At 54.9% G+C, this 23,276-nt stretch overlaps 2 protein-coding genes across 4 annotated transcripts in view; one reads left to right on the top strand and one right to left on the bottom strand.

Moving 5' to 3' along the window:
* Nucleotides 1-14,029, top strand: part of PIP4K2B (phosphatidylinositol-5-phosphate 4-kinase type 2 beta) — a 26,946-nt gene extending 12,917 nt beyond the window's left edge. The window contains exons 3-10 of the mRNA XM_034640027.1: nucleotides 235-331; nucleotides 2,753-2,905; nucleotides 3,770-3,916; nucleotides 4,889-4,927; nucleotides 5,422-5,535; nucleotides 8,609-8,867; nucleotides 9,330-9,433; nucleotides 9,962-14,029. Of these exons, the coding sequence (XP_034495918.1) occupies nucleotides 235-331; nucleotides 2,753-2,905; nucleotides 3,770-3,916; nucleotides 4,889-4,927; nucleotides 5,422-5,535; nucleotides 8,609-8,867; nucleotides 9,330-9,433; nucleotides 9,962-10,042 (994 nt within the window). The 3' untranslated portion in view covers nucleotides 10,043-14,029. The remainder of the gene's footprint in view (nucleotides 1-234; nucleotides 332-2,752; nucleotides 2,906-3,769; nucleotides 3,917-4,888; nucleotides 4,928-5,421; nucleotides 5,536-8,608; nucleotides 8,868-9,329; nucleotides 9,434-9,961) is intronic.
* On the bottom strand, nucleotides 13,953-23,276 carry PSMB3 (proteasome 20S subunit beta 3). Of its 3 annotated transcripts, none has more exons than XM_034640032.1 (6): nucleotides 23,129-23,275; nucleotides 22,636-22,820; nucleotides 20,081-20,188; nucleotides 17,634-17,811; nucleotides 16,103-16,197; nucleotides 13,953-14,762 (listed from the first exon to the last, which is right to left on the bottom strand). In XM_034640032.1, the coding sequence occupies exons 1-6, from the start codon at nucleotides 23,129-23,131 to the stop codon at nucleotides 14,759-14,761; spliced, it is 573 nt and encodes a 190-aa protein (XP_034495923.1). In that variant the 5' UTR covers nucleotides 23,132-23,275; the 3' UTR covers nucleotides 13,953-14,758. The 3 variants fall into 3 exon arrangements, with proteins under 3 accessions (XP_034495923.1, XP_011220101.2, XP_034495922.1); XM_011221799.3 differs by lacking the exon at nucleotides 13,953-14,762 and adding an exon at nucleotides 15,128-15,243; XM_034640031.1 differs by lacking the exon at nucleotides 13,953-14,762 and adding an exon at nucleotides 15,277-15,869 and having other exon boundaries at nucleotides 23,129-23,276.

Here is a 23,276-nt window from a genome sequence, read left to right as displayed (position 1 = left end):
CACAGGGATGCAAAGTTTTAAAATTCTCACACGCTCAGCATCACCAGGAGTGTTTGTTAAAAGTGTCGATTTCCAGACTCCTCTCCAGAATTTCTGGGGCCTAGAAACCTACATTCTGAGTGCTGCAGATTGTTCAGATCCCGGTGACCCGTGACCCAAACCCAGAGAAGATCTGATGTGAGGAGGAGACGGGCAAGGAGGGGCTCACGAAGACATTTCTCTGCTTTGCCCTAGGGAGAACCTCCCCAGCCGCTTTAAGTTTAAGGAGTACTGCCCCATGGTGTTCCGGAATCTCCGGGAGAGGTTTGGGATTGATGATCAGGATTACCAGGTACGGGGTGTCTTTGAAGAGTCGGGGGGGTTAGGGGGCCACAGGACAAGGAGAGAGTCTCCCATTCTAGTCTCCGTCTTCCTGTCTGTCCTGTCCCGCTCCAGCCCGGTGGTCTCTCCCCTGGTGCCAGCAGGCTCCTGGAGGGGTCGGGGCCCAGAGGTGCTAAGTGCTTCTGAAGGCACCGGCAGGCTCAGGCTCCTCTCCCTGGGAGGGGCTGCCAAAGCTGCTTCATCTCAGCCTGACATCCCCGTCTAGGCCGAAGAACCCTTCTCCTCCTCCGCCGCCTCCGTAGTTTGGCTTAAAAGAGAGAATCGTTGCCAGCAGGTGATGAGGCCTCTTAAAGCAGATAAGACAGAGTAGAAAAGGAAGGAAGACTTCCAGGGTAGTGTAACTGGCAGGTATGCGCCTGCCTCCTTAAGGGTTCCAGCCTGCTCTGGGAAGGTTCCAGTCTGCTGAAGGAAGGAGGCAGGCGTGGCCAGTGACTGCCCCCTCCTGGGGCTGAGAATGCTGCCTTCGGCCTGCTGGGAGCAATTGTCCCAGTCTCAGGGACATTACAGTCTGACTCCTAGTCTGTGGGTTCTGTTACTGCTCCACCTAGCACCTTCCACGGACCTTCTTTCCCTGGCAGACAGCCTGCTGGTGACGGTGGGAGAATTTTCCACTTCACTTTGCTAGCAGTAAGAAATACAACTGATTTTCAGTTGTCAGGGGGGAGGGGATGGGGGGAGGGAAGGAGCGTACAGCCTAATGAAATCTAAAACGGATGTCCACATCTTTTAAAATACTATAACCCTCCCGGTGGGGTCCTAGTATGCCTGTCACGGAGTAGTAGTTCCTGAGGAGTGGTGAGGCCCGGCTCCTCTCCCGTCCACTCCGGAGGAAGGCCTGCAGAGACGCCATCCCCAAGAGGCGGGCGCGGGGATACGGGAGGAGGAGATGCCAGGGCCGGACCGCTCACGAACGCCTGTGCCTGAGAGGTACTGGGAGGTGCCTCCAGCCCCCTCTGTGAGGACCGAACCCTGAGCTGAATCATGACCTGATTGGAGCTGGAGGTTTTCTGAAAACTCTTGCCGCTGTTGCAACCCCAGGTTTCGCGGGACGTCTTCCTTCCGCTGTGGCTCCTTCCCTTCCCCTTGGCGCTCTAACCACATCCTCTCTGTCTGCATTTTTTTCTCTAATAACCTTGTGGGCAAGTGATTGTGCTCACGACTGAAAGAGGCAGGGCGTGTGGTGTTCGGAGAGGAGGCGAGCCGCGTGGAGCGTCAGAGCACGCTGCCTGGAGATGGGGCAGTGGTGGGAGCGTTCTTCCCAGCTAGGCCGGGGGCCTGCTCGTCCTACCGGAAGGGGGACCAGGCTGGGAGAGGGAGGCCCTCAGCTGTGGAGCCTACTTGACATTTCTGGATGGGGGACACCCTGTTTTGGGGGTGCCCTTTTAGAGGGCGCCTCACTACTTCAGACTTGAGTCTTCCCTGCAAAGGTGGTGCTCTCTTTCCCCCAGGGTCTCGCGAGGAGGCACTGGGTGAGGGCAGAGCGTCGAATCCTAGGTAAGAGCCGAGGAGGAGGCTCGGAGAGGAGGCATTTCTGCGAGCAGATCCCCACATGTGTCTGCTGGGGACCAGGGACAGCTGGGGCCTCCTCTCCGCCTTGCCTTTCAAAGGTCTTCTCCCGGCCTCTGCCTGGTGAACTCATCCCTTTGGTTGACTCACACCTCCCCCCCACCCCGTCTTGAGGCTTCTACTGCTCTCTGATCCTAGTGGGAATGGGGCCTCAAGGAGGAGCAGTGGCAGAGCCAGAAACGTTCCCCAGAACTGCCTCGTAGTTCTGCGCAGACAAGCAGGGGTTTGAGGGGAGGGGGGAGGGGCCGGGCAGAGAGGCGAGGAACACCTGCCCGCTTTGGGAAGGGTTTTCCAGCATCGGGGTATGTCCAGGGAAAAGAGATGACTGTCCATTGCTGCTTTATGCTGGACTTCTTGAATATTTCCTAAGCACTGTCTTTGTCACCCCAGGAAACTGGGAAAATCATCTTGGACTGCCTCCTTGTGTTCCAGGTCAGGAAATTCAGGAGTGGAGAAGTGAAATGGCTCACCCAAGGTCAGGTTACCTGTGGGCGTCAGGGTTAGAGCCCAGCCCTAACGTCTGAGGCCGGGATTTAGTTGACAGAGTAGTTCTCAGGGGTCAGAAGGAAAGGAAACGTTCCGCAGCCAGCCCTCTGCCCCTCCGGTCAGGGATTAGGGGCAGGTGGTCAGGAGCAACTCTTGTCACTCTTCAGGAAGACTTGTGGGAGACAGGCGAACTTCCCATGACACCAGGGGTGGCTCAGGTCCCACCTGTCTCAGCGCGGCTGGTGTTAGAGCAGTCTGGCCCAAGGAAAGGTCAGAGCCCTTGTTCCTCTCCCAAGACCAGCCTGTGTTGGTCCCTCAGAACTCAGTGACGCGCAGCGCCCCTATCAACAGTGACAGCCAGGGCCGGTGTGGCACGCGCTTCCTCACCACCTACGACCGGCGCTTTGTCATCAAGACCGTGTCTAGCGAGGATGTGGCCGAGATGCACAACATCTTAAAGAAATACCACCAGGTACGGTGGGTCCCGAGCCTGGGCCGTAGAGGACGGTGGCAGGGGTGGGGCGGAGAGCCCCCGGGCAGCTTCCTGGGGAGAGATGGGTTCCCTGGCAGCGGCGCCCCGCCTCCTGAGAACCAAGCACTTGGCCCTCCCCCGGGCTGCGTCTGGAGCCGAAGTGCCTGCTTGCGAAAAGGAAACGAGGAGAAATGTGGGCCTCTGACCTGCTCAGTCCCCGTGGAACAGCTGTTTGTTGTTAGAGTCCGGATGCTGCCCCCTCTAGCACCTGCCGCGTTTCTTCTAGAAGAGGTCCTGTGGGCGCAGCAGGGTCCCTTCCTTTCCCATCCGGGCTCTCTGACCCTCCGCGCACCAGGAAGCCATCCTGGAGGGAAGCAGGGGCGCGGTGGCGGTGTCCGAGCGCCAGGCCTAGTGCCTGGGCCTTCCTGGAGTGCTGCCTTCTCTGTGGTGAAAGGGACTTCTGGTCTTTGGGGCTACAGTGGAACCCCTGGGGTGCCGCATGGCTAAGCACTGGTGGCAAAGAGGGACCTGTTCCTCTTTCCCCTGCAACCCGCTCGCAGGCCTGCCTCAGTGATCGTCCAGTGCCGCATGCCACTGCAGACGGAAGTTTCAGGGGCGGCCCAGCAACACGAGACCAAAAGGGCTCTGCATGGCCCACCCAGCCTCTCACTGCCGCGCCTGCTGGGGGCGGGAGTGGCCGTGGCCTCTTTAAGTCCGAGGAATCCCCGTGACTTCCCAGGACCTGTCTGAAAATGACTGGTGCGGAGGCTCAACTCCCCGGGAGCGTCTGAGCCTGGGGGGAGCCCCGGCCGGCCCGGTGCTTCATTCGTTCCTTAGCCGCCGTCCTTCCTCCCTGTGCTCTAGTTCATAGTCGAGTGTCACGGCAACACCCTTTTGCCGCAGTTCCTGGGCATGTACCGCTTGACCGTGGACGGCGTGGAAACCTACATGGTGGTCACCAGGAACGTGTTCAGCCACCGGCTCACAGTGCACCGCAAGTATGACCTCAAGGTAAAGGGCTCTGCGTCCCGCAGCGTGGAGGCTGCCCCTCGAGGCTCCCACACCCCCAGAAAGCCTCTGGAGCGTAGGTTCCGGCACTGTCAGGGGCTCTGGAGCTGATGCGCCTAATTCCTCTGGGTCAGAGGCTGTTGGACATCCAGGTGACAGTGACAAGAGGTCATTTCATGTGCCGTATTTATGTCACCATTGATGTTCTTGAGCTCCCGTCGGGGGCCTGTGCGCTCTGAGTGCAGCCATCTGGGGACAGGCCTTGCTGACACACACACTCTGGCATCTGTCCAGGCCGTGGGGACTGACAGCACACACCTGGCTGGACACGGAAAGGAACACGCTTGTGCCTGGGAGCCACAGTGCTCCGCTGTTCTCGAAGTGGCTTCCTGACGCATCCCCCCACACCCCTGTCTCTCCGCTGCAGCTGCAGTGCTGTCCTTTCCATTCCTGCAGGGCCTGGACTCTGCTCCTCCCCAGCACGTCTCACGGCCCCCCAGCCTCTTCCCTCCCTGCTCTTTTGTCCATCTCTGCTTTCTGCCCCCTAATTACTTCCCGCTCAGCTCACATGTCACTTCCTGCAGGAAGCCGGCCTGGACTGCTGCCCCTCCGCAGCCCAGACCCGCCCCTGTGCTACCGCTCTCAGCGTGTCCTCCTCCCGTGTACCACCCAGACCAATGTAACGAGGGGATCAGTTAATCATGTAGCTACTCGTTAATGCCTGTCTCCCCTGTTGGAAGGCAAGTCCCCTAAGGGCAGGGGCTGTTTGCTGAGCATGAACCTCGTGCCTAATCAGACCTCTGTCAGTGCCCTGTGACAGAGGACGTGAACAAGTTGCCACCTCCTGGCCCCTCTAGGACTCTAACCAGCCTCCTTCCGTTCACCTGCTGCCTCTCCCCAAAGACGGGTGCATGTTTTCTCGCTCAACGGACTTTGCCTCAGCTGGACCTCTCCTGATGGCTCTTATCCTTGCAGGGCTCCACTGTCGCCAGAGAAGCCAGTGACAAGGAGAAGGTATGCTGGGACCTGTACTGATCAAGCGTGGCCTGGGTCACTTGGAATCAGAAACACCTTCTGTCGGTCTTCCTGGCCCTTCCTCCACCACAGTCCCTAGCCTGGTTCCCACATACGCACTCTGTCGGGCCGTGTCACTGAGCGCCCGCCTGGCCTCAGCCTCGCTCTCCAGCCTTGCCGGTTGTCCAGAGTCCTGCAGGGCCAGCGATTTCTGTCTCTTGGGCCAGCCTGAGTTGGGGTGTGGCTGCCTGAGCCCCGAGGTAGTCCAGGCTCAGCAGGAAGACATGCTTGGGTCTGTCTTCCCTGTCTGAAGTATGCCACATAGTTGCCATCCCTGCGTGCCCGAGGCCTGGGACTGTAGCCTCCTGCACTGAACCTATTGATTACATAGGTCGACCCTCTGCGCTCTAAGGGCCCCCCCCCTTTTTTGTACCATCGCCTCTTGGGGTGAATGTATTAGGCCACCCAGCCTAACCCTGCTGTTCCTCTCCCAGGCCAAGGACTTGCCAACATTCAAAGACAATGACTTCCTCAATGAAGGGCAGAAGCTGCATGTGGGAGAGGAGAGTAAAAAGAACTTCCTGGAAAAACTGAAACGGGATGTAGAGGTACTGACTAACCCTCATTTTCACCTTGGTTGAGGAGGGCCCCCTCTTGTCCTCAGAACAGGAGCCTCTTTAACCTTAAAACAACTGGACTCAATGCCCGCCCAGCCGGCTCAGTCAGAGGAGCATATGCCTCTTGGTCTCGGGGCTGTGAGTTCGAGCCCTACGTTGGGTGTAGAGATGACTTAAAAATAAGATCTTAAGGGGAAAAAAAAAGAAAAAGAAAAATGGAATTCGCTACTTTCCACACTCTTGGAAAGGAAGGCTGGTGATTTGAGCAGTGTGGGTGCAAATGAGGACTCCGTCACGGGGGCACATTAGCGCCAGTAGAATCGCTGCAGCCCAAGTTGCGTTGCTGTCCGGTCTCTTCACTAATGTCTTCCAGCACCTTTTCAAACGCCCCTAAACTTCCTTTCTGGAGGTGTCCCCATCGGGGGAGGGTGTCGGCCATCAGAGCGATGGGAAGCCAGCTGTAAGATCCACCAGCCAGGCCCTTCTCTGGCTCTGGGTCATCACTTACCCAGCAGCCTTCTGGTGGAATGGGACTTCCGTGGAGAAGTTCTTCCGGGGAGGACAGGCGCTAAATAGCGAATGTGTTACCTGGACCACTTGGTACCTCAGTGTCTCCTATTTTAATTAATTGGGAGCCTGTTCATTAAAACCAAACCCTGTAAACTTCTAGAAGTGTTTTCTTGTTTTTTTAATTGGTGTAAAATAGGCATAACATAAAATTTACCATCTTACCCATTTGTAAGCACACAGTGGCATTAAGTACATTCAGCTGTTGTGCAGCCATCACCAGCCATTTCCAGAACTTTCACCTTCCCAAACTGAAACTCTGTCCCCATTACACACTGTTTCCCCACTCCCCTTCTGCTAGGTCCTGGCAACCACTGTGCTACGTTCCCTGTGAACTTTATATATAAGTGGAATCATACAGTATTTGTCTTTTATGTTAGGCTTTTTTCACTTAGTATGATGTCTTCAAGGTTCATGCGTGTTGTGGCACGTGTCAGAATGGCCTTCCCTCTTAAGGCTGAATAATATTCCATTGTATGTTTACCCATTCATCCATTAAAGGGCAACTGGTATAATAGTTAAGGTTTTCCAGAGAAACAGAACCAGTAGATGGTGCCGATAGATGGATGGATGGATGGGTAACTAGTTAGACAGACAGCCAGGTGTTTAGTATGAGGAATTGGCACCCACAGTTATGGAGGCTGACGGTTCCCAAGAACTACAGTTGGCATGCTAGAGAGACCCAGGAGAGCAGACAGTGTAGTTTCAGTCTGGAGGCCAGTGGGCTTGCGACCTTGGAAGAGCCAATGCTTAGTCCATGTTTGAGGTCAGGAAAAAATGATGTTCCAGCTCAGAGGGATGCAGGCAGGAGGAGTCCCTCTATTCACGGGAGGGTCCCCCTATTCACGGGAGGGTCACCCTTTTTGTTCCACTCAAGCCTTCAACTGATTGGATGAGGCCCGCCCACATTAGGGAGAGCAATCTGCTTTACTCTGTTTGCCAATTCACATGTTAATCTCATCTACAAACACCCTCACAGACGCACCCAGAATAATATCTGACCAAATGTCTGGGCACCAGAAATGAAGCGTCACACTCGGATCGATTCGCCGTGAATAATGCTGTTGCGTGCATGGGTTTTTCGAACGGCCTTCTTTCTTAGGAATCTTTTCCTCCATCACCGCCTGCTCTGTCTGTGGCTTTATTCTGCCTCTCAGTTTGTCCAGAGTCTTTCTCCTCCCTGTCCTCCCTTTCTCTCTGCTTTCCTAAGAGGAAGTTAAGGCAGTTTACACATTTCACATTTCATTTGTTTTCACTTGGCTGTTGCTTTCTAAATGTTCTCAGGTGGAAAGGAGTGGGTGTGGACTCTCTCTCTTCTGGAACCTCGGCCCCCTCTCCTTAGACCTTGAGAAGGGCTCATCCAGACGTGCTTGGCATGGTGCCCCGCACCTTTCTCTCTAGAGGAGAGGCTGCCAGTCTTCTATAAATCAGGGCTTCTTGTGCTTTTAGAAGCCCAAGAGCCTGAGTGGGGGGCCGCCATGGTGCCCACAGTCCGTCAGACAGTTTCCCGGTGACCAGGGCAGAGTGCCCAGCCTGTCACGGTGGCTGCAGGCTGCTTCACGGAGGATTGGGACCCATGCCTCTGGCTACAGCATTCGCAGAGCTGGATTTCCAGCTGGCCATCTCCGTCTGTATCAGCCCCATACTTTTGTTCTTCAAGTCACGGAGTCCCAGACCAGGAGACCCGAGACACCGTCCCGCTCCCTGCACTCATGCAGACGCGGACCCTGCGGCCCGTGGGGGGGCGGGGCCCACGCCTTCTCCCCCAGCGTCACCTCCCCCGGCGCCACAGCCGCTTCGGGCCTTCGGGAGGAGGTTCGAGTGTCGAGTGGCTCTTTCTTAGGGGGCGTTCCCTTTTCTTTTTTTCCCCGTTCTTGTCCTGACTGGTAAAGAAGCTGAGGTACATGGTGTTTAGGACCGTGCCTGTGGCCCTCGGTCAGAAGTGCATTTTACCGACAGCCTAGCGCACGCACACTCAGCTAAAACACTGTCCGCCTGCTTCACGTTACGATCTCCCCCATTTTCTATTCTGTTTCACAAGAAACAAAAATCCTGGCCCCAGCCCACTAAACCGGATTTAGGGCCCTGACGGGTGAGATTTGTGGTCGGAAGGACGTGGTCTCTGTGCAGTGCGGGGTCCCGCTCTTCGCTCACACGCCGCAGTCTCTCTTGGTCCCGGATTGGATGGGTCCCTTCCCTTGGCCTTTCTCCCGCAGCTTCTGTCTGCCTGACGCTCGGTCCGTCAGGCTGCCGCAACGCCTCTCCCCAGGGAGGCCCCCTCCCCGCTGCCCTGCCCCCCCCCATCCTTGCCCTTGGGTCAAGGCTGTCCTCCCCGCTGGACGCTGAGCTCCCTGAAGGCAGAGATGGGTAGCTTGTCCTCGCTGGGTGTCAGACTTGGAGAATGGACTTGAGGGAGTGCCTTTTCTCCCCTTGCCAGATGCCCCGGGGATGCCCCGTGTAACCGCTTCTTCCTTCTGTCCTTCCCCGCCTTCCCCAGTTCCTGGCCCAGCTGAAGATCATGGACTACAGCCTGCTGGTGGGCATCCACGACGTGGACCGGGCGGGCCAGGAGGAGATGGAGGTGGAGGAGCGGGCAGAGGACGAGGAGTGCGAGAACGACGGGCTGGGGGGCGCCCTGCTCTGCTCCTACGGCACGCCTCCCGACAGCCCCGGGAACCTACTCAGCTTCCCCCGCTTCTTTGGCCCCGGGGAGTTCGACCCCTCTGTTGACGTCTATGCCATGAAAAGCCATGAAAGTAAGTAGGAGCCCGAATCTGCCCTGCCCGCCTCGGCCCCCATGAGACCCCCTCAACCCCATTGTTCAGATGCCCCTCTGGGTGTCTGGACCCCCCACCTCATTCACAGCCGACTCTGGCCTCTTCCTGCCTGCGGGCTCTCCTCCCAAACCACTGCCAGTAACTCTGGCTTCTGGGGCCTGGGGGTCCTTCTCTGTCAGGCTTTCCTTCCCCTCTCTGCTTGTCCTGGATGATTGAGCCTTGGTTCGGCCTTGGTTCCTGGTTCTAAACCCTGAGAAAGACTGTCCACAAACCAGAGAAGAGCTCTGAAGGTTTCTGAGAAGGGCCCCATTAGCACACCTTTCCTCAGGTCCAGAATGCCAGGGGTGGGTCTGGTCTCGGGTCTGCAGGGTTCCGGAGCCGGCTGCTTCCTGCTGTTCTCCCTGCCACCCCTTCCTCCTTCCCTGCTTACCCCCCCCCCAGGTGCCCCCAAGAAGGAGGTCTATTTCATGGCCATCATCGATATCCTCACGCCGTACGACGCGAAGAAGAAAGCTGCCCATGCGGCCAAGACAGTGAAGCATGGGGTGAGTCCTCCCTGCCACTTCCGGGCCTCCCGCTCCCAGACACCCCGGCCTCCTGCCTGCCCGGCGCCCCCGCTGCTCTCCCTGCCGGGTGATTTTCCGCTGCCTCGCTGCTTGGCGGGGCTGAGCGTACCGGCTCCTTTCCCCAGGACCGCTGGGCGTGACCGCAGATAACAGCTTTGTTTCCTGCCCACGCTGCTCCCCGGAGAACCCTTTTCCCCGTGGACTTGAAGCTCCTATCTCCACACAGGGATCCCATCCAGAGATCCTGAGTCTCTCTACCGCCTCCCCACCACCTTGCCGCTCCTTCCGTGGGCGCAGGCTTGGGGTGTGAGTCAGAGGAGTGAGGCCAGGGCCGTTCTGAGATGGGAACCGCTCCTCCGGGAGGCCTGCCCAGCCTGGGCTGTAGTGTTCAGTTCTCACACCCAGCTGGAGGCTCCTGAATCCCCAGGCCCCTCCCAGCTGGAGCCTCCCAGTAGCCTCCCAGTGAGGGCCAGGAGCTCAACCTGAGTCAGCCTCTGTGTGTTACAGGCGGGGGCCGAGATCTCGACTGTGAACCCTGAGCAGTACTCCAAACGCTTCAACGAGTTCATGTCCAACATCCTGACGTAGTTACCTTCTACCTTCAGCCAGAGCCAGAGAGCCGGATGTGGGGTCGGGGTCGGAAAAGGGAGACGGTGTACTGGGGCTGGATGGGAGGGTGGGGAGCAGAGTGGGGAGTCGGGGGAGGGGAGGGCTTTGGCGAGGAGCCGGCAGCCCAGGACGGAAAGCCTAGTGGGGGAGAGGGGAGGTGCTGCGTGCCCACGTACTCACAGGGTGCACCTCACCTGCTCACCCTTGATGTTCCCCCCATTTGACCCAGGTTGAAAAGGGGTTTCCTTTTTGTTCCCTTGTCACCTCTTACAATACCTTGGGGCTAGAGATGACTTTGTGGGTTTCTGTGGGTTTTGTTTCTGCAATCTTGTTGCTCCAGGTTTGCTCTTTGTAACGACATATGTTATCACCCCATCACCCTCCCCACCCCTGCCCTGCTCTGGGTTCCCTTCAATTAAAGAGGCGCCCCACGGACCTGGCCAAGTGCTCTGATGCCAGAGGACAGGAGGTCAGACACCTCAGCCCTGCTGCATTGGATCTCATCTGGATTAACGTTCTGATTTTACGGAGTATTGTGTACAGCTTCCTCCACCTTTTGCCTTGGATGCAAGTGAAATGTTACCGGATTCCTCCATGTAAACGCTGTGCTCCCGAACGAACGCTCCAACCCAACATCGGGAATCTTGGGTGAGGAGAGATCTCGCAGGGGCGTGAGTTCATCCTCATGGGATGGTTGGGGGTGGGGGTCGCAGCCGGGCTCTCGGACAGCTGGTTCTCACAGAACCCCGTGAACTTCACCCGCGCCCCTGGCCCCTGGCCTTCCCACGTCCTGTCTATAAAGCCTGCCTCCCTCTGTGTCAAGAGGAACTAGGAAGTATCTTTACGTACAGCAGGACCCCCAGACGCTGCTGGGTATCAAAGGAGGCCTTGTGCGCTCCATCCGTTTACTTCCTTCTGACCTTGGCCCGGGCGCCCTCCCTTGGAGTTGAGCTCTTCGCTGGGGCGCCTCTCCACGCAGAGACACCTCTTCAAGCGCCAGGGCCGCGTGTAGATAATCTGACGCTCTGTGCCTGTGGTCTGTCCCCTGGACGGTCCTGGCCAGCAGGGGGTGCGCCCCCCCACCTTGGAGGGTGGCACCCAACCCTGAGGTTGCTTCAGAGTCACTTGAGGATGGGACCCAGGAAATCCAATTTGGAGGCTTGACATGGGGATCGACCTGGCCCCAGCTTTGGGGCTATTTTCCTTGATGCCCCCATCTCGACCCCCGGGCTTCCTCGGGAGTGGCATCCTGCAGCTTCCTTCAGGGTCTCCACCCCCCGCTGAACTACCCAGGTATCAGAACTGAGCCACGTGTCATTCTGGGATGCCATCCGCGTGGTCTGGTCTGGCTAGGAAGGAAACAGCCCTGTGTTGGGGGAGGTACATTCCTCCATCTTCTCACCCCCTCACCAGGAACTGGGGTTTTAGGATGAGATACGGTAAAACTTGTAGATAAACCCACAGATGCGAAGGAAGTTTGTGGAAACACTTGGAACGAATGGATTGGTTTCCTGTGGCTCCCTCCAAACTTGGCCGAGCTCAGCTTCTGGAGCAGGAGCCAGCACTGTCTCTGGGCCCTACCCGCAGCTTTTTGGTCAGGGAGGAATGGAGGCAGCGTGTTGCACTCCCCTGGGGCCGCTGGAACCGTTCTGGAAGAGGCAAACGGAGCAGACAACCGCCCTGGGCCCCGGGAAGGGACCACAGGCAGCTCTGAACCGCAGCAGCAAGACCGCCGAGTGACTTGGGGAAGAACCTGGAACCCAGCGGCTCATGGAGAAAACAAATCTGACTTAGGAAGGGATTATGTAGGAATAATGTTTGGACTTGATTTCCCCACCTCCTAATCAAGAATGAGAATTCGGATCTGCCCCTCGAGAGGCCCAGCATCTTCAGAGCTTGGCCGGCTGTCCTTGCACAGCCGCCACAGCCTCGGGCTCCCGCCGGCTTCCTGCGTTTGGGCCGCTGATCACGTTGCCATCGTGTGTACGAACGTGTATCGAACGTGTATCGCGGTCCATCAGTTCAAGATGAGCTACCCGGTATCTAACTCCTTTAACATTGAGTTTTTGTGTTTTTGTGGGTTTTTGTTTTCTTTTCTTTTCTTTTTTTTGGTATATTGTTTACATTTGAGAGTAGCATTCTGTTTCAAATGCTCTTTTTGTTTTTCTGACAGTATTGTTGTTTGGGTCAAAACATTTGAGCTGTGGTTGGGTGGATTTTAGATTTTTTTAAAAGGTCATTCTCTGTGCTATCTTCAAATCCTTGGGTTTGGCCCTCTAATTCTTTTGGCATTCAGATGTTCAAAAGCTATTTATCTTGGTTTATACCAGTTTTCTTTTTCTTTTTGTAATGATGCAGGTATATTTGGTTTGTGGTCTGAATGTGGAGAAAGTGAACTGATCCCCAAGCTTTTGCCTGCCCCCTGTTCCTTTCTCTGAGCCCCACCGTTCCCTCTCTGGGCTGTAGAAGGCATCCAAGGGCAAGGGACTAGCCTCAACCTTCCTCTCTGGAGCCCTGAAGAAAAGCTCCAGCAGTCTCACAGCACCCCAGAATAATTTGGGGTCTCCTAAGAACAAGGTGTAAGAATAGGACATGACCGACGGGGTCAAGCCTGGAGGGGAAGCCTGCGTGAGACTCCTCTCCATTCCCTGCCTCGGCCACCTCGCCAGTCCCAGCTTCTCCCGTCCTGAAGCCTGTGGCTGAGCCACCAGCCTCCCAGGCCTCCCAGCCGAAGCGAGGGTTCTCTGAAAACCCCTCTTAGACCACTAGATGAAGGCCTCTGGCCCTCATTCCTTTTAATGAACCACTGAGTCTTTATCCCCCAGTGCAAGCTCCTTCCCTGTGCCCTGCGGTTTGGGGGTCCTGGGCAGAAGCCAGCAGTCCCAGGAGCAGACAAGCAGTGCTCCATCTCTCCTTATATAGCTCAGGGCATACTGGTCTGTGGCAGGTGCCGCGAGTCGCCCCTGTGGCTGTTCTCGGTGGCACCCCCTAAGTTCCCACCACAGGCAGCTCTTCCTCCCCTCTCCCTCTTCCTGCTTGTTTCTCTTGCCTGTGCGTTAGGCCTCGAACAGGTCCCCTGGTCGTGCTCAGGCTGAGGACTACGGACTCCTGCCCTAATGACGTTCCCCTCTTCAGTCTGCCAGGACCTGCCCTGGGGAGGTGGACCAAAGATCCGGGACTTTTCTCAGCAGCCAATACCCCCCCCCCACAGTTGTCTTTTTACCAATTCAAGTTTGGAGAGAAGAAAAAACTTCAGCGCTCCCTAGCATTTGCACTACTCTGAGTGTTAGGGGCCATTAGGGATCTTATGTTTTTAAACAGCCCTTACAGCTCTGGCGTGAGACCTGTGGCTCCCCCAGGTCTAGGGACCTCACTTCTTTCTGGCAGAAATGGGGGGAGGGAGGCTCCAGCCTGAGCACAGGAATCATAGGGAAAACCCATTTGAACTGCCCCCCAATCTACCAGCCATCTGCAGGGGGCAGTGACGTGGCCCACCCTCCCTTGGAGACGTGCCACACACGAAGAGCACCTCCAAAGGGGAGAGGAGACTCCGCTGTCCCCAGTGGGCTGTGCTGAGATCCTTGGGAGGCTGGGGAGGAAACTTTCAGAGGAGCCCCTTCCCCCGCTCAGAGCTGTTTTGTGAGTTGTGAACCAGCAGCCTGTAGGGGGGAGGCCAGAGCTGCTCGGCACACCCGAACATCCGATCAGATCATTGTCATCAAAAAATGTGAATGAAGCTTAGACTCACCTCGTGGGGGAGCGGGACACACTAGCACCCGTCATGTGTACGTGACTTCTCGGTTTCTCACTGCGACCTCCATTTTTTTAAATAGGAATTTTCAACCCCTTGTGCTTGTCTAATGTCTGCTCAGAACAGTTTGAGACCCTGTTACTGTTTTAAAATGCATGCATGTTAAGATGAATCTCCAACCCAAGGAACAAATAAAACTCAGAAATCTTTGTGTACACATCTGTCACGTGTGAGTCTTTTGGAAATGAGCCTTTTTTTCAGAATTAAAGGGTTTGGGTCCCGGTTTCAAAGGTTGTTTGGCCAAAATCCGTGTGTGACTTGAGTTTGGAGAAAGAGCAGAGGCTAGGACTTCGGCCGCCTGCTTTCCGTGTAAGCTGCGGGAGGACAACAGGCCCCAGAGCTGGTCAGCCGTCGTGACCTTTCTGCGCACGCCGAGAAGTGGGCCAACCACCTGCCCATGGAAAACCGGCACTGGTGAGGGGCCGCTCACCTACCACACTTGTCCCCGCTCTCCCTTAACTAGCTACGTGGTCACCTCTGTGTACCTCACGTTCTCCAAGCAGAGACTCTTAGCTTAACATCGAGGGGTTCTCCCAGTGTGGTCCTCGACCAGCGGTAGCAGCAGCAGCCGGGAATCGGAGCTAGAACTCCCCGGGTCCCTCTGCAGATCCGAGCTAGAACTTCCCGGGTCCCTCTGCAGATCCGAATCAGGAACGGTTTTTACAGGCCTTCCAGGTGATTCTGATGGAGGCTCAAGTTGGGGAACCGCCGCCACAGGCTGCAAGCTGGAAGCATTTGGGAAGCTTTTCGGAGAGACAAGCCCAGGCCTTTAACAGCCAGTGAAGTCAGAATCTTGAGGGAAGCAATCAAAGCATCCGTGTGACTCATGTGCAGCCAAGGTTAAGGACGCTGAACCACAAGGTTGTGGCCACTTGGCCCAATTTCTACCTGAAACAATGAAAGATTTGAGAGTGGTCCAAAAGAATTGAGTGAAAAGGCTTCTAGGCTTTGGGGTCAAGTGACATATGGGTTTCCATCTTTGCTCTGCCACTTATTAAAGTGGCCCTGAGCTAGTTAACTGCCTCAGTCACCATGATGACTGAATTCTAGAATGTGTATAAATGCTCTGTGCCGGGCCTAGCACACAGCGGGCACTCAGCAAGCGGTGTGTTGAGGTGAGCCCTGGTGTGCCCGCCGAGGACACTGCAGCCCAAGAACACCCAGGGCTGTGCTACGCCCTGATGGGCCCTTTGTAACTGCCCAGCCGGGGACAAGGATCGCTGGTAAAAGACCCAAAGACGAAGCAGCAGAAGTGAAAGAAAAACTATTTATTAAAAACGAGACACAACAAAACAAAACGTAAGCTCTGGGAACAGACGGTCAGTCCATGCGGGCCTTCAGTGTCCTGGTGGTGATTTTGTCCTTCTCACTGCAGGGGGAGAAAGTCACAAAACATCTACACCATTCTGGAATGCAGGACACGGCTGTGCTGCCAGCTCTCAGTTTAACTGTTCTGCTCGCGTTACCTTAACAGCTCGTCTGCTCAGCCCGGGATGAGGAAGGATCCCCCCAGCCGGACCCACCAAGAGTCCAGGTGATTCGGGGCTTGACGGCGCAGCCCTCCAGAGAAGGGTGGGAGCCCCCAGGCCCAGAGAACAAGTCACAGGAAGGGGGTGTGTTGCATTTCATCCCAAGGAACATAAAGGACCCGAGTGGTAAATTCTCTGTATCAGCCCCAGTCTGTTTTTCATGATAATTAAGCAAGTTCTCCCGTGACCAAAGGGTCCAAATGCTTATTTTGGGATGGACCCAAGGAAAGCTGTTGGGAGGACATCTACTTCATCCAATCAGGTTCCTGGTGACAGCTCCAGACAAGTAAGGGGGAGTGGGGGGGTGGCAGGTAAGGACTGGCTGGGCTTGGAAATCTGCTCCCAGAGCTCAAACGTCACCCAGGAGCAGGAGCTGGAGGAGAAGGGGGTCGCCTTGAGTTTTGATCAATCCGCAATAGCTCTGCTGTGGCTCATCTCCACACAGGTCCCTGAGATTTTGGGGTTACTGAAGAACAACGTCCACTGTGAGCAAGTGGGGGGTGGGGGGAGACTCGGGGTCACAGAGCCTCACCCGACCGACGCCAGGGGAACCAGCATGGACTTCCGCTCTCCCAAGCCCGCCACAAGTGCCTTTCCTCCCTCACACCTGCTCTGGGGGATGGGAAGAGGAGGTGTTTGGCTGGGAGGGGAAAGGCAGGTGTCTGCGAAGCTTCTCGACTTTTCCCAACTCATACTCACATGATGTGGACAATGACGCCCATGCCCGACACCGCGTCCCGATCCACAGCATTCAGCATGGCTTGCGAGATGGTTTCAAATAGGTGTTCTGGATCCTGCCAACCGAGCAGAAGCCTCAGACCAGAGCCTTGGACCCTAACTTAGTTTGACCCCTTCACTCTCTTTTTTCTAGGCTCAAGGTCCCCAACTCTGGCTATGCCTGTGCCTGAAGTGAGGGATGGTCCCCAGGATGTGGGAAGCCCCCTCAGCACCTCAAAAGGAAGCAGGGTATATAAGGGAAAGTGAAGGAGAGTTTAAGCCCTGAACTTCCTCCAGTAACCAGCAGTGACCTTGGGCAGGTGACATGTCCCTTTACTAAGCTCAATCCCTCTCCTGTAAAATAAGGCGAATCCCTGTGTGGCTTCCCCGCACTGTATGAGCTGTCTGTGGGCTCTCCTGGGTGTCGCACAGCTACATGAAAACTCGACCCATCCAACCGTGAATCCACTCCCCCCCAAAACCTGTTCTTCCTACATCCTCCACCTTAGTTGGCTTAGCTAGAAAACTCTCTGCCTCCCTCACTTCTGTCTGAGGTGACCAAAGCCTCTCGATTCTAGCTGCCGCACCCTCCACCCACTCCCCGGCCCAGCTCTCTCTGCTCAGGCCTCACTCAGCGCCTCCTGCAGGTGACCACAGTAGCCCATGGCATCTACCCGTGGGCTCTGGATCCTGACGGCCTCTGACATCAGGTACTAGGGCAAAGTTCGAGCTCCCTGGCGCAGCATTCAAGACCTCGGAAGTCTCAGCCCCCTCCTGCTCTCCACGATCATCTCACCCCACACTCGGCCCCCACTCCAGCAGCCGCAGCAAGCTCTCTGGTCACTGAACACACCGGGCCCCTCTGGGACTTGGCACAGGCTGTTTCTTCTGCCAGCCAGGCTCTCCCGTTGCCCCGCTTCCGACAAATGGCATTTTAACACGCACTCGGTGTCCATCGCGCTTGTCAGAGTGCAGTAAGCCCATGAGGACAGACGGCCTGGTTCCCCAGGCCCAGCAGAGCAGCGGCCCCCATATCAGACACCGTCCCCGCCCTCAGTGTCCTCCTCACGCTGCCCCTCCTGGGGGGCCACCTCATTGTCCCCACCTTCCAGCTGCGGCCGTGGAGGCACAAGAAGGTACAAATGACTGACCTGAGAACATAACTAAGTGACCATGGATCCGGGTTTCCGACCCAGCAAGCCGGCTCGAGCCCGTTCTGTGGAGCCGCCTCTAACCCCACACCCCGTTCAGGGTTTGTGCAATACACGGATGCGACAAGCCCGTGAAGCCACGGTGGGAACTCTCGCTGCTGAGCAAATATCTGCCTGGGGTCTCCCGACAGGAGGCGTTCTCCCCGGAGCCGGCCAGGGCCCGGCGGATGGGACTTCTGGACACCCTCCCACAGCCCAGCAGCTGCGGCTCCCTCTCCTTCCCGTTTCTCACCCTCGTCACACCCCACATCACCACACTTCCCTGCTGGCCGAGGGCGCACACCTCCAGGCCCCCGACTCACCATGTTGGGCTCCCAGAGGGACTCGCACATCCCGTACATTTGTTCGGAGCAGGTGCCACTGACCACAAAGTCGTCAGTCACCATGGGGCAGCCGATGAGGTCCAGAGAGCAAATGAAGGGCTTAAAGGTCTTCGGGTCCAGCCCAGCGATGACGGGCTCTGTGTAGTAGGGGCCAAACCTGTGCAGGCCAGAAGCAGAAGGAACCACACTCGAGAACGGCCTCTCACACAAGGCCCGGCTCAGACCCGGGGAGCACAGACGGCGGCGCCTGTCTGGGAAGACCCACTGCCCCAAGGCCAGCCTTTTTTTCTAAACCCTATGCCCGACGTGGGGCTTGACCTCAACGAGCCCAAGATTAAGCGTCCCATGCTCTACTGACTAAGCCGGCCAGGCCCCCCGCCACACAGTCAGCTTTGAGTCACCCCCACCTCCTGGCATCTGACAAAGCTCGACGACTTCTTTCCCAGACACCTGCCTTTCTATCCTCCTCACCCTGACCCCCTCTTCTGCTTCCTTGTTCAGGGCATTCTGATTTCTTCTAATCTTCCCTATCCTAGCCAAAGTCCTACCACCGTTCAATTCTCTAGTCATACATCTATCTATACCGCCACTTCTTCTGAAAGTAGCTTTGAAGCAGCTTATAAGAAAAACACAAAAATAAAACGAAACCATTCAAACAGAATATAAGACACTCAGACCGAACACAGTTTTGTTCTGAGTCTCTGAGCAAACAAGGCAAAGAAGGATACTCAGCTGGGTTACTTTCATTGTCTGCCTACAGGCAATAGATTTTCCAACCTGTTCTAGACCCTGAGCTTTGAGAAGAACTAATGTCAAGAATATCTATATATAAAATACTAAAAAACTAATGACCACTGTTCTTAATACAAACAATAAGTAAGATGTGGGGCACCTGCGTGGCTCAGTTGGTTAAGCATCTGCTTTCGACTCAGGTCATGATCCCAGGGTCCTGCGATCAAGCCCCACACTGGGCTCCCTCCTCAGCAGGGAGTCTGCTTCTCTCTCTCCCTTTGCAGTTCCCCCCTACTTGTGTGTGCACTCTCTCTCTCTCACTCACTCCCAAATAAAAAAATTAAATCTTTTTTTTTTTTTAAGATTTGTTTATTTGACAGAATGAGAGAGCACAAGCAGGGGGAGCAGCAGCCAGAGGGAGAGGGGAAAGCAGGCTCCCCAATGAGCAGGGACACCGGGATCGCGACCCAAGCTGAAGGCAGACACTTCACCATCCGAGCCACCCGGGCACCCCAAAAAAATAAAATCTTTAAAAAAAAAAAGAAAGAAAGAAACAATAAGTAAGATGTCTTGTCTTTACTTATCCATGTCTTATATCAGCTCTCAGGAATATCTAAGAGTAGGAACTTAAATTATAGCTCTGTAAAAAATAATTCTAAAAAAAACCCTAGTTAATTCTAAAGTGAAGGGAGGGGTTGAGATAGTGTGCTTTGATCCTGTGTTTCTTTTTTTTTTTTTAAGATTTTATTTACTTATTTGACACACAGAGAGAGACAGCCAGCGAGAGGGGGAACACAAGCAGGGGGAAGGGGATAGGAATAAGCGGGAAGCCTGCTTCTCCCTCTCCCTCTCCCACTCCCCCTGCTTGTGTTCCCTCTCTCACTGTGTCTCTCTCTGTCCAATAAATAAATAAAATCTTAAAAAAAAAAATCATTTAAGCCTTTCTCAATTCGGGATTCTGATAAACATGGTTACCACACATGGCAGATAATCGCATCTGAGGATATTTACATACACCTAGAAAAAGGCAACCCTTTTATGGTTTTTAGATGGTGAGACTAAAAAGGCCACAGGATTGCTCCAGGTATGGCAACGGCAAAGACTTAGTCTTGAAAGCTCAAGGGTACTTCTGTAACTTTTTCACAAAGTTTGAAATTATTTCAAAATAAAAAGTTTAAAAAGAAAAAAAAAGGAAGAAAAGAACTGCACTTGTCTTTCCACCACCAGGTTAGCCCAGAGCTGAGGGGAAAAGTCCCCGTGGGGCTCTCCTTCGATCGACACCGGATTCTGCAGCTAGGCCTCTGCTTTCCTCACCGTGAAGTCTGCAAAGAAAACTGACAAAAATTCACACACCCAATTCCTAGGTCCCAAGAATCTAGTGCCGACAGAATCAGCTCTGGAGTACGGGCGGCTCCTGGCTGGGAGACTCCAGGGCGCTCTCTGAAGGTGTTAATTCTACGGCCTGGAAGCAAGTCTGTCTGCTATTTGCATTCTCTGCCCTCTTCTGCAATAACTCTTTCTTTCCTATTTGGCTGTCAGGCCCACAGGAAACAGACCCAAAAAGTAAGGTTCTCACCCTGCAAATAAGCAATGGCAGAAGGAGGAGGAATCTTCCCGGGCATCCCTCCATACCATATACCTGCTTAGCCAAAAGGTTTCTGCAGCCCCAAGTCCCAGGCCGCGCTGCCACTCACCGTCTCTCATACAAGAGGTTGGCCACCATGCTCATGAGGGTGTAGGGCTTGATCTGCCGGCCTTCCTTCAGCTCATACAGGTTTAGCCGGAACTTGAGGCGCTGGGCACTGTAATAGGAGAAGAAAAGTGAGGTAGTAAGTCACTACTGAATGTCCCCTGGTGTCCCCCCTGCAAAGGTCAGGGGTATGGAGGGAGACACACAATCCCCACCCCCGCCAAGACTCCTGTCTTCCCCTCCCAGTGATCTTCTCACGGAAGTCCAGCCTCACGTCTGCGTTTCAGACTTGTCCACCACTTACCACCTGTAAGCACGCCACTCTGCTAACACTGCTTTTCCCATACTTCGAGGTGAGAAAAGGGGAACTAAGAAATGGATTTTGGGGGCACCTGGGTGGCGTAGTCGTTAAGCGTCTGCCTTCAGCTCAGGGCATGATCCCGGTGCTCTGGGATCGAGCCTCACATCAGGCTCCTCCACTAGGAGCCTGCTTCTTCCTCTCCCACTCCCCCTGCTGTGTTCCCTCTTTCGCTGGCTGTCTCTCTGTCAAATAAATAAATAAAATCTTAAAAAAAAAAAAGTAGTGGATTTTGCCTCTGTCTTGAGGAACAATTTATATACCATAAAACACGCAGCTCCTTTACACTCCTCGAGAGTCCACCGGCAGACACAGTGACGGGGGCTGACGGCAGAGAGAACAATGGGGAAGAAAGAGAAGAAAAAGAAAAAGAAAAAAAAGAAAAGGAAGAGCAATGGACTGTGAGAGCTGACCTAAGCCTTCATCCTCCCGTTTAATTTTTCCGTCCATAAGATGGGGACACAACAAAATCACCGGGCAGTGAGACAATGTATGGGGCGGACGACCAGGTGATCGGAAACCTACAAAGTCTTCTATGCGTTATGAAGCAGCAGCTGCTGCACTAATGGCCTGGAAGGTGCCTGAGCAGAAAGGCCACACCTCCTCCAGCGCCACAGCTCAGAGCCCAGGACAGGGCCCTGGGGGGGCAGACCCATGTCGGAGCTGCCAGAAGCACAGCTGCACAGCCGTGAGTCAAAGGACACAGAACAAAGCCTCAGATGCAACCTGAGCTTCCTCTTACGGGGGAGGAAACTGAGGCCTAGCAAAATTAGCCATTACTGCCCCCAAACATACAAACTTGGTGAGAAAGCCTCCTGAAGAAAAGGCAATGGTGTGAGGGGACTGGCCATGGCTGGGGAGAGGAAGGCTGATGCGGGCCTTTACAGGGACAGGAACTCAAAACTGTCACCTTGATTTCACCAGGATGTGGCTGGGTTAGGTCTAGGGAGAATTTCCAAGTCATGTGTTCTCAAGACTGAGGGGGCTTCAAGGGAAATGAGAAAGAAAATTCTCTGACAAGCTTTCACCCACATCAGTGAACTATTCTCTTCATCTTCTAAGAACTAACTCCAGGAACTGCTATTCGTTGGGCCACCAGCTTCCTGCAGGACCTGCCATCTGTGACCACATCTTCCCTCTTAAAATCCTATCCTGATTCTTTCCCTCCGGCCTCTCCTCGTTCCCCCACCGCTATATATACAGTTCGGCTCTCGGACAGCAGCTAATTTTTCTCCTCTATCTACTTCGTCTCTCCGAAATCTGTTCCCATAGGTTTAAAAGATCATCAGTGCCTTGCCAGCCCTGAGATATGTAACCTCAAGATCCCAACTGCTTGAAAGATGTTTCTACTTAGCTTGCCTCTTCCCTTCAAAATTACTGTCAAAATCAGCCATCACCTTCCCCCTAAAACTAGTCCTCCCAATTTCTGTATTTCAGTCAACATGCTCAAAACAGAAATCATCTTTAAAACATTTCGGGATACCTACATGCCACCTACTGATCTATATACTAGTAATAGATAAAAAAGACACAGACTCACCGTCAATGAATGATTCTAAATTTAGTCTCACAATATCCAAGCAGCCACTAAGGCTGGTCAGCAACTCTCAGAAATGCCTTCCTTTCCTTTCCCACCAATACCACCCATCAGGACAATAACCTCATACCTGGAGCAACACAACAGCGACCTATTTCATCTCCCAGATTCCCCCTCCTCTCAAATCATAGAGCCTTTGTCCACTAGATGACAGATCTAGCAGCTAATACACACCAGTTCATCATGGGTTAGTTGTCTTTCTGTTTAGCCTTTCCCAACTAAAACTGGAGTTATTAGGGACTGAGCGCACGCCTGAGAGAGACCGGCATTGGGATCCTGGATGACATTCATTAGGTTGCATCTTGGGCAAGAAACTCTAAGACTCTCAGTTTCCTCATCTGCAAAATGGGACAGAAACCTGGTAATGATGTTAAGAGGATTAAATAACTCCATGTAGGTAAGGTGTTCTGCGCAGAGTCTAGCACTGAGTAAATGCTGGTGTAAGTTGGTTAGGATACAATTCTGTATGGCTTACGGTGTCCGGCCAAGTCTCCGATTCACTGGTGCTGTCTGGTAGGCGACCGATAACCTGGGCCACTCAAGACGCCAGGCAAGGAGAGCCCAAGCAGAGGCCTGCGTGTAGGCGGGGATCCCCGACACTTACACAGTCTGGACATCGGTGGCGAGCCCGGCCAGGCCTATGTACAGCCGATCGCCCATGGGAAAGATCTTCTGGAAGTCGGTGGTCACCATCTGGGCCTGGATCCCGAAGCGCCTGTCGGCAGCGATGGCCACACAGTTCTTCCCCTTCATGGCCATGACGGCCCCTCCGTTATAGGACATAATCGACTGCGGTAGACAGAGCGGAAGGGCTCAGAGCCCGGGGCCAAATGCGGCCAGAGCCCCCTGCGCGGCCCCTGATCCCGAGGCTCCTGGACGCACCGTCCTCCACGCTGGAGGCGCCCGGACCCCCCGAACTCCAACTCTGACATTAGCGCTGTGCAGCTGCGGGGAGCCGCCTTCAGCCGCTTGGTCCTCACGGTGGTCAGCTTCCCTTCAAACGACCACCAGGCCCTCTCCGCCTCCCAAACCTCCCATGCTCCCTCTCCGTTCCTCCATCCCTACTCCGCGTCCCTCCTCCTTGCTCCCCATCTCACCATGACGGCGGTGTTGTGAGACCTCCAACCACCACAATTCCGAGCAACCGGCTACAGCCCCCACTGCGCAGCCGCTCTTGCTACCTTCTCTGTATGCGCCGAAAGGCCGACCCTTCCGGGACATTTTGACTTCCTATTGGCTGTGCCC

Source organism: Ailuropoda melanoleuca, chromosome 13, assembly GCF_002007445.2.
Source record: "Ailuropoda melanoleuca isolate Jingjing chromosome 13, ASM200744v2, whole genome shotgun sequence".
Lineage (NCBI taxonomy): Eukaryota > Metazoa > Chordata > Mammalia > Carnivora > Ursidae > Ailuropoda > Ailuropoda melanoleuca.
The sequence above is the reverse complement of the archived record's forward strand: the minus strand, read 5'-3'. Positions and strand labels throughout refer to the sequence as shown.